The sequence below is a fragment of the Papio anubis genome, chromosome 10 (assembly GCF_008728515.1).
Source record: "Papio anubis isolate 15944 chromosome 10, Panubis1.0, whole genome shotgun sequence".
In the NCBI taxonomy this organism is placed as follows: domain Eukaryota; kingdom Metazoa; phylum Chordata; class Mammalia; order Primates; family Cercopithecidae; genus Papio; species Papio anubis.
In genome coordinates, this window is record NC_044985.1 from 115471691 (window position 1) to 115480715 (window position 9025).

Genomic DNA, 9025 nt, shown 5'->3' on the forward strand with positions numbered 1-9025 from the left:
AAAAAAAAAAAAAAAAAAAAAAAAAGAAACAGTAAAAGAGGTGGGGAGCTGGCCGGGCGCGGTGGCTCAAGCCTGTAATCCCAGCACTTTGGGAGGCCGAGATGGGCGGATCACGAGGTCAGGAGATCGAGACCATCCTGGCTAACACGTTGAAACCCTGTCTCTACTAAAAATACAAGAAAATTAGCCGGGCGAGGTGGCGGGCGCCTGTAGTCCCAGCTACTCGGGAGGCTGAGGCAGGAGAATGGCGTGAACCCGGGGAGGGGCGGAGCTTGCAGTGAGCCGAGATCGCGCCACTGCACTCCAGCCTGGGGCACAGAGCAAGACTCCGTCCCAAAAACAACAACAACAACAACAACAACAAAAAAAAAAAACAAAAAAAACCCAAAGAGGTGGGGAGCTATCTGTTGCTGAAGGAACACGGTTGTTCATAGCCTAAATAACTCCACCACTACGAGCTGTCAGATACCACACTTCTGGGATGAGAGGGAAGTCCATGGGGGCAACTTCCGCCCCAGGGCTCATCTAAAGATGCAGATTCCTCTGTTTTAGGACTTATCCTCGGCCTCATCATTGATCCAAGTCCCTTGCTATAATCCCTAGGTCTGCTTTTTTTGATTTGTTAAAAGGAGGGTTATGTCAGAGGTTGAACCTGTAAATGTGTTTTCAGTTGGTTTTCACCTACATAAACATCAGTTTCACATGGTTCAACTCCATAACTGTCCTACCCACGTTGTACATGAAAATGAAGCATGAGCCAAAGGCTCACTGCCATGTACACAGCGGGCACTCAGTGAATGGGAAATTTAAGTGGTGGTTCTGGAACCAGATGGGCATGAGCCTTCCTCACCCACTTCTAGCAAAGCCACCTGCATGAGAACAACGTCAGGCAAAGCAGTTTTTTTTTTTTTTGAGAGAGAGTCTCATTCTGTTGCCCAGGCTGGAGTGCAATGGCGCGATCTCGGCTCCTGAAACCTCTGCCTCCCGGGTTCAGGCGATTCTCCTGTCTCAGCCTCCCAAGTAGCTGGGATTACAGGTACGCGCCACCAGGCCCGGCTTTTCGTATTTTTAGTAGAGACGGGATTTCACCATGTTGGTCAGGCTGGTCTCCAACTCCTGACCTCGTGATCCATCCACCTCGGCCTCCCAAAATGCTGGGATTACGGACGTGAGCCATCACGCCCGGCCAGGCAAAGCAGTTCTTAGAGGGAAATTCACATTCATCAGTTCCTCCTGGGTGTTTGACCTTCCCGCTCCCACAGCGGCCTGAATCCGTAACTGTCAAGTCTGGTTTTCAGCTGTGGATACACAGGTCACTGCCCGAAGGCCACCATCCAGACTAGGGGGAAGCCTCGATTCTTAGAGGTGGTACAAACCAGGCTCTCACTGCATCTGGGTTTTGTGGAAAAAACAATCCCCTCGAGGGTAACTGGAACTTAATGGATGCGCCACTGGTGCAAGGCGCTCTGTCTCCCTGTTTATGATGACTCATAATCCCTCCAACTCTCTGCGAATGTGACACAAAGGAGGGGGTCACAGTGGCTGAGGCCAAGGAGCCCTTCCTCTCTGTGACGGGCGGCCCCAGGTCTGCGCGGCGGTGAAGACAGACTGGCAGTGGGAGGCAGGGGACTGGACAAAGAGTTGAGACGCGTGGTCCTCGAGAACTGCACTGTGGGAGTCCCCCGAATTGGGGCGCGCCCGTCCAGAGGAGAATGCCACCTCTAGCCACTGGGGCGCCTGGGGGCAGGGCGGAGACCCAGGGGGGCGTTCCTTCGCCGCTGCAAAGGAGGGCGACCGCTGGGCAGCTGGGGTTGGCGCGGTATCCCCGCCCTGCCCAGCATCTGTCCCACGTTTCCTCAGGCTGAAGTACCTGGAGCCCGGGCTTCTTCCTAAAGTAAAACTCGCCCCGGAAAGGCCAACAGTCCAGCGGCCAGACAGGCACCTGGGAACACGGATGCTGTCCTAACCCGTGCGGGAGAGGGGGTGGCGCCTGGCACTGCGCGCCTCCTCCCCGCCGGGAGAGTGCGTGCTAAGCTCAGCAAAGCCCCGTTGTGGAGATGGAACCATGTCGCCCATTACCTAATGAAACCGAGAAGGGAGACTCAGTCTCTCTTCTAACCCGCAGCGCAAGCTCTGCTGGACTTGGCATCGTCCGCCCTCCACGATCCCACACTCCGGGTTTTCCCCATTCCCAGCTCGGCTGCACCGGAGAGACAGACGGAAGAAACTGCCAATGGAAGGACGCAAAGCGTCAACTTTGTGTTCGCCCGCCACTCTCGGCCAATGTGCGCTCGTCTCTCCGGAGTCCCGCCTTCCGTGTCGGGCGCCCCCTTTTGGCAGCACAGGGACGAACGCTACCTCTCGCCATCTTGTGTGTGGCACAGGTAAATTTCTGGACTATCTTTCCACCTATTCTGGTCTTTTTCCCCACACAACCGATCTCTTAGTTCGACAGCCAAGTGCGGTGGCGATAAGGCTGGCGTAGCCAGCTGTTGTCAGATCGCCCACATGAGTTAGATCGCAACGTCACGCCACGCTTGCCGAGCCCGGCGCCATCTTGAGTGTGGCGTCTTGACGCTCCCCTTTCTCGGGGCTCCGCATGGTTCTCTAATGGCCCCCCAAATTTCAGGCAGTCCCCAAAGATTAGCCCAATTGGCTCAAGAGATGATTATTTTCCCCGAGTAACTCTGTAATGTTCATGTGCTCATCGCAGTCCAGCAGTGGGGTGGGAGAAGGGTAGACTCGATGACCCGGCGGGCCCCTGGAGGAGGCTGCCCTGAAGCTGTCGCGACGGCAGTGACCGCTCGGGACAGGCCCTAACCAGAGCCCTAGAGTGAGGGGACCGCTATGCCGTGCGGGACCCGCGGACTATCCCACTCGAGGGACATCGCGCATCGCGGCATCGGGCATCGAGTCCCCTTGATACATGAATCCCTCTGTGCGCTTGACCCGGTGCCTGCTTTTCGACTGGCTTGGCCGACGGACGCCGGACCTGATGGTGGGCAAACTGGGTCGCCTGCCCACAAGACTGGGTGCCCTGCCCTGGGCGGGCACGAGGATATGGCAGAGAGACGGGGCGGCCCAGGTGCCCGGGTCTCGGCCTTGGGACCTCGTTGCTCGTCGTGGGGCTGCCGTCCACTTGCACTGGGACAATCCTTGGTCGAAGGCGCCCAGGCGCGGGGGGCGGGCACCTCCGCGGGCACTGCGCTGGGCACCGCCCGGGGCGAGCGCGGCCCAGCACCCCGCCGTCCCCTCCCCCGCGCTGGCAGCCGTCGTGCGCCCGCCGCCGCCCCCTCTTCCCTCCCCCTCCTTCCGAGCAGTCGCGGGGAGGGCGGGAGGGAGGGGGAAGGGGGCTGGGCGGGCAGCTTTGCCGCGCTTTGGCTTTCTGCGTCAGCAGCCCCAGCAAAACAGCTGCGGGAGCGCGCGTCCGGAACGCGCTCGCGCACCCCTCCCCCGCGGACTCGGCGCCGCTGAGACCCGGCAAAATCAGGCCTTGAATGACAGTGCGACCGGCGACTGCGCAGCGCGGGACGCGCCGGGGCACTGCCGCTTTAAGCACGCTTGTCCATTGTTCGGAATCGAGCCAATGAGCGAGCGCCCGCTCCCCGCGCTCAGCCAATAGCGGCCGGGCATGGGAAGCCGAGCGCCGCCCACTAATCTATATTAAAGCTTCTGGCGCCGCGTGAGTCCCCCACTGGCTGCTCTGAAAAGCCATCTTTGCATTGTTCCTCGTCCGCCTCCTTGCTCGCCGCAGCCGCCTCCGCCGCGCGCTTCCTCCGCCGCCGCGGACTCCGGCAGCTTTATCGCCAGAGTCCCTGAACTCTCGCTTTCTTTTTAAATCCCCTGCATCGGATCACCGGCGTGCCCCACCATGTCAGACGCAGCCGTAGACACCAGCTCCGAAATCACCACCAAGGTGAGGCTGGACGCCGCCCGCCCCCTCGGGGTCCGCGCGCCGCCGCCCGGGCGGTGTTTGGCGCGCAGCAGCTGGACTGCCTCAAGCCCGCTGTTGCTCCTTCTCTCGGGGAAATGGCCCGCCCCCGGCGCGGTGCCCTCAGGCAGCCCACTCTTTGTGTGGTGCGGGGGAGGGGGCGGGAACCGCCGCGGGCAGACGTGATGCCCGTCGGGGAGTGGGCCGGGCGCCCTCAGGGGCCGAGGGCTAGGCGCGGAGGCCCGCTCGCGGCTCTCGAAACTCGTCTGTGAGCCGTCTGAGTGGCGGCGGGAGGGGAAGGGCCTGTCTGGGGGTCGCCGGCCCGCCGGGCGCACGGAAATAACTTTGAAACTCGAGCGCGTTGGGAATCGGAAGTGCCGGGGGGCGCGTGTTGGGGCGCGGGCCGGCCGCGGGAAGTGGCGGCGAGCGCCCGCCGGCCGCGCTGCTCTTTGTTCGGCGCCAGGCTACCGGTTTCGCGCCCTGCAGCGGACCTGAGGTGGTTTATCTGGACTAAGCCCCGATAAGGCGGATGGGGCGACGGGCCGGCTGGCCGCGACGTCGGCAGTCCCCGCGGAGGTGTGACGGGCTTATCCGCTTTGGGCGCTCTGGGAGGCGGGGGTGGGCGCCCTTCGAGGCGAGTGCGCCGGGAGCGGCCGCCCAGCTTCAGTCATGCACCCGCGGTGCCGGGCTTGGCTGAGGCGGCGAGAGCCCACGCGCCGCAGGGAGGAAAGAGAAAGTGAAGCACGGCGCTAGGGCGACGATGGGCGCCCCCCGCGGCTGCCCGGGAGTACCGTGTGCGCCGCAGCTCGGGGCGACGCGGGCCAACACGGCGGCCGCGACAGGCCGATGGTAGGGTCGAACTGGGGGGGCGCCCGGGCCCCGTGGCGGGTTCACCGCCCTCGGCTGTGAGGTCCTGAGCGGCTGGCGCGGCTCGGCTCCTGCTGTCGGCGCCGCCTCGGTCCCACTGCCCGCCCTGGGTAGCGTCTCCGCCCTCGGCGGGAGCGCAGCGCGCTCAGACTGACTGGCTTTTTCTTCATCTTTCGGCCCTCGTCCGCGCCCCTCGTGCCCCTGCGGGGATTGGCGCGAGTCACCTTGGCGTCTCCTTAACTCTTATGCCCCTGGCGTCACCTCTGGCTCTCTCAGGGGCGACTTCTTGGCACAGCGGAGCTCGGGCCCCGTATCTCCGTAGAGGCTCTCAGTGGCCTCTTCTGGGCTCAGTCCGGGAACCAGTTTGTTGGGGGAGAACACCGTCCCCATTGCGGGGCCTGGGTGTTCGATTTTCTGTGAAGCACCGACAGGTGACTTCCCGCGAGGGCGATGAAGTAGCCCGAGAGGGGCATCCCCGACGGTCTCTGACCTAACCAGCCCGGCGGACTTCGGGGCGACCTCCCGCGGGACTTGGCCCGGCATATGCAGACATTCGGGCCTGCCGCGGTGGCGGCAGTGGGGCGTCGAGTCGAGAGGCCAACCGACCGACGCGCCACCCGCGCGCTTGGCACTGTGCGCTCTGCCTATCCGCCTGGAGTCTCCAAGGCAAGGGACGCACTCGGCGGCCCCGGGCCACGTGCTCCCTGCGCGCGGTGCGTGCCGAGGCCCGCGCGCAAAGCCCGCCGGGCGGGGGATGCGCGCCTGCGCGCCGCGACCTCCCTGCCCCCACAGCTCCCCGGGACTTTGTCCGCCAGGGGGCGAGAGCGGGCGGAGCTGGGGTCCGGGGAGCGGGGTGGGCCGACAGGTGGCCCGTGGCCGCTCGCCGGACAGCGGCCGAGGGGTCCAGCAGGCCGGGACGCCTGTTGGTATTGGCGGCTGTGTCGTGTGGAAAAAATTATCAGGCGCCCGGGGCGGTGCTGCCTTTTGGATCCTGGGCGGAGTCCCACCCACGAGGTGCGGTCGGGACCCCTAGCCCTCGCGGGGAGGCCGGGACTTGGTTACTCCGGAGGCAGGCCCCGGCCTGGGGCACCGCCAAGCAGCGGTTTGCGGCCTCTAGGAATAGCGGTCGGATTTGGGGGTCGGTGTGCTTTGGTTTTTTTCAGAGACCTGACCTGGCCGGGGCGGTGCGTTCTCGCGGGTCTTCCAGGCTGGCGCGCCCGTGGGGCCCTCCCCGAGCGCAGGCCCCTCCCTCCTTGCCTTATTTATTTCTGGCACATAGCCTGCCACCTTCCTAGACGGCTCGAGGGGCGGGTTCCTTGCACTTGGAAGCAGGCTGATGGGCGTGAGTCCGGGGCTCGTCCACCCGGCCCGACGGGTTGGGGCTGTGGCGCCACATGGCTCCTTTCCTAGGAAGCGCCAAGGGGCAGTGGGAACCGCCACAGGGGCCGCTGTAGCGGGCCTTAAAGGATGGGAAACCCGATCACAGATGCCCCCGCCCGCCTTCCTTTCACCGGACCAGTGGGAGAGGGACCGCAGGGACATTAGGCCCTTCTCCACGTGTCACGTGCGACTCTTAATTTGGGATGGACAGAACAGACCAGTAGTTCTCAGCGCCTTTGCTTACCCTGGGGTTGCTCGGAAGACTTACTGGTTACTGGTTCCTTCTTCCCTTTTGAAGGACTTAAAGGAGAAGAAGGAAGTTGTGGAAGAGGCAGAAAATGGAAGAGACGCCCCTGCTAACGGGAATGCTGTGAGTGTCCGCCTTGCTCCTGAGCCCTGGCAGCTACCGCCCCGCAGTTTTTTCTTCTCTACTTTAAACATATATATATATATACACATATATATATATATATAGCGCTTTGCACAGTGGCAGTATCGTAGCCAGTGAGCTTTACCCGAGGCGCGACTATTGCTAGTTAAGTATTTATAAAAACCTTTCGAGCAGCGCCTGAACAAGAATAGGTTAAGAGGAGCTCCGGTAGTCTGAGTTTGGGCTTGTCCCAGGGTGGGGAAGCCCTTGCCCTTGCCTTGGGGCAGTTAATGTGCAGGGTTCATGATGGAGCCTGGAGGGTGTTGACTGGAGAAGGGCCTCTGGGGTGGGCTTGGCTGGGCTGTAGATGTAGCTGGCAGCCTCTGGTGGGAGACTGGGCATCAGGAGCAACGCTCTGTCCATTCCTGGGCCAGCTGGTAAAGAACGTGGTCTGTTTTCTGTCGAGGAGAATGAGGAAAATGGGGAGCAAGAGGCTGACAATGAGGTAGATGAAGAAGAGGAAGAAGGTGGGGAGGAAGAGGAGGAGGAAGAAGAAGGTGATGGTGAGTAGCCTTGTCTGTCTTCCCGTTTTCAGGTACTTCTTCCTGGTCTTGTCTGGCAGAAGGGGAAGGAGTTGGGGCTCCTGGGAGTGGGACCATGGTACTTGGGGCCAGTGGACCACATGACCGTGGGCACCCACCTGTAGAGTCAGGGAGGGTCTCCCTGACAAGGAACTGTGCCCATGCCCACTCACACTCACTCGCACACCTAAAAGTTTGTTTCGTGCAGCTCTGAAAGCCACTGATCTGTTGGGCTGGCTTCTTGGGGTGCAGCTGCTTGGGCCTCTGTCCTCTGGAGATTCCCACCTGTGCAGTGGGCATGTGTGTCCTGATTGGGCCCAGTTGCAGGCAGCAGAGGCAGGGCAGGGACCTTGCAGTCCGCCACATGTTCCTCGGGATTTCCCCAGGAGCCACAGTAGGAGGGAAGTGTGGTTTACCTGGCCTTTGATTCTCCAGGTGAGGAAGAGGATGGAGATGAAGATGAGGAAGCTGAGTCAGCTACGGGCAAGCGGGCAGCTGAAGATGATGAGGTGGGTTCTGGCTTGAGAAGAAGGGGGGTTTGGCATCTGGGTCTCCCCACCTACCTCTAGCGAAGGTGCTCAAGCCACGGAGGGACTGTTTCTGACTTTGGCCACTGTGTGGTCCTGAATCTTAAGAACAGGAAGGAACAGGGCTGGGCTCAACTTCCCAGAGCAAAGGCCTTGGGCTGTGGAGCTGGGGGTCCCTCGTTTTTGCTCTGCCTGTGGGAGCTGAGGCAGTGGGCTGGGTAGGGCCCCTGGGGTTGGAGGGGCCTTTGACAGTCTTTCTCTGCCCAGGATGACGATGTTGATACCAAGAAGCAGAAGACCGACGAGGATGACTAGACAGCAAAAAAGGAAAAGTTAAACTAAAAAAAAAAGGCCGCCGTGACCTATTCACCCTCCACTTCCCGTCTCAGAATCTAAACGTGGTCACCTTCGAGTAGAGAGGCCCGCCCGCCCGCCCACCGTGGGCAGTGCCACCCGCAGATGACACGCGCTCTCCACCACCCAACCCAAACCATGAGAATTTGCAACAGGGGAGGAAAAAAGAACCAAAACTTCCAAGGCCCTGCTTTTTTTCTTAAAAGTACTTTAAAAAGGAAATTTGTTTGTATTTTTTATTTACATTTTATATTTTTGTACATATTGTTAGGGTCAGCCATTTTTAATGATCTCGGATGACCAAACCAGCCTTCGGAGCGTTCTCTGTCCTACTTCTGACTTTACTTGTGGTGTGACCATGTTCATTATAATCTCAAAGGAGAAAAAAAACCTTGTAAAAAAAGCAAAAACGACAACAGAAAAACAATCTTATTCCGAGCATTCCAGTAACTTTTTTGTGTATGTACTTAGCTGTACTATAAGTAGTTGGTTTGTATGAGATGGTTAAAAAGGCCAAAGATAAAAGGTTTCTTTTTTTTCCTTTTTTGTCTATGAAGTTGCTGTTTATTTTTTTTGGCCTGTTTGATGTATGTGTGAAACAATGTTGTCCAACAATAAACAGGAATTTTATTTTGCTGAGTTGTTCTAACAAAGCTGTCTCAAGCCTAGTTTTTCTGTTTGTTTCTTCAGACCTTCCAGGGCATGAGGATAGGATGGGGAGGATCCCGGGGACAGTGGGTTGAAGACCTTTTGGGAGGCAGTTGGATATGCCCTGTGATGGGCAGCAGTCTGGTGGGTGGGCAGGGACTGAGCTGCAGTTGGGTGGGGGGCTGCCTACTGGGGCAGTCAGTGATTGTCTTAAGAAGCCTTAACTGGGGAGGAGGACTTCATCACTGGGTGCCACATGGGGACTCTGGTGCCCTGGAGGTGTGGGGGTATGCAGTCCTAGACACTGGAAACAGGCCACACGGGATTGCCATTCTGTGGAGTGCAGGGTGGTGATGGTACAGGCCAA

At 59.9% G+C, this 9025-nt stretch overlaps 1 protein-coding gene across 6 annotated transcripts; it reads left to right on the plus strand.

The window, feature by feature from the left end:
• Positions 1 to 1502: 1502 nt before the first annotated feature.
• On the plus strand, positions 1503 to 8663 carry PTMA (prothymosin alpha). 6 transcript variants are annotated; one of them, XM_021924121.2, is made up of 5 exons: positions 1503 to 2384; positions 6477 to 6548; positions 7015 to 7111; positions 7565 to 7638; positions 7924 to 8663. In XM_021924121.2, the coding sequence occupies exons 1-5, from the start codon at positions 2058 to 2060 to the stop codon at positions 7969 to 7971; spliced, it is 618 nt and encodes a 205-aa protein (XP_021779813.2). In that variant the 5' UTR covers positions 1503 to 2057; the 3' UTR covers positions 7972 to 8663. The 6 variants fall into 6 exon arrangements, with proteins under 6 accessions (XP_021779813.2, XP_021779814.2, XP_009181569.1 ...); XM_021924122.2 differs by having other exon boundaries at positions 7018 to 7111; XM_009183305.3 differs by lacking the exon at positions 1503 to 2384 and adding an exon at positions 3661 to 3916.
• Positions 8664 to 9025: the final 362 nt, after the last annotated feature.

Bases quoted from the DNA above. Each gene is read 5' to 3' on its own strand.
- PTMA (XM_017947070.3), top strand. From the start codon at position 5,342: ATGCAGACATTCGGGCCTGCCGCGGTGGCGGCAGTGGGGCGTCGAGTC. The intron at 5,813-6,476 runs GTGCGGTCGGGA...TCCCTTTTGAAG, and splicing joins GGCGGAGTCCCACCCACGAG to GACTTAAAGGAGAAGAAGGA. The intron at 7,112-7,564 runs GTGAGTAGCCTT...TTGATTCTCCAG, and splicing joins GGAGGAAGAAGAAGGTGATG to GTGAGGAAGAGGATGGAGAT.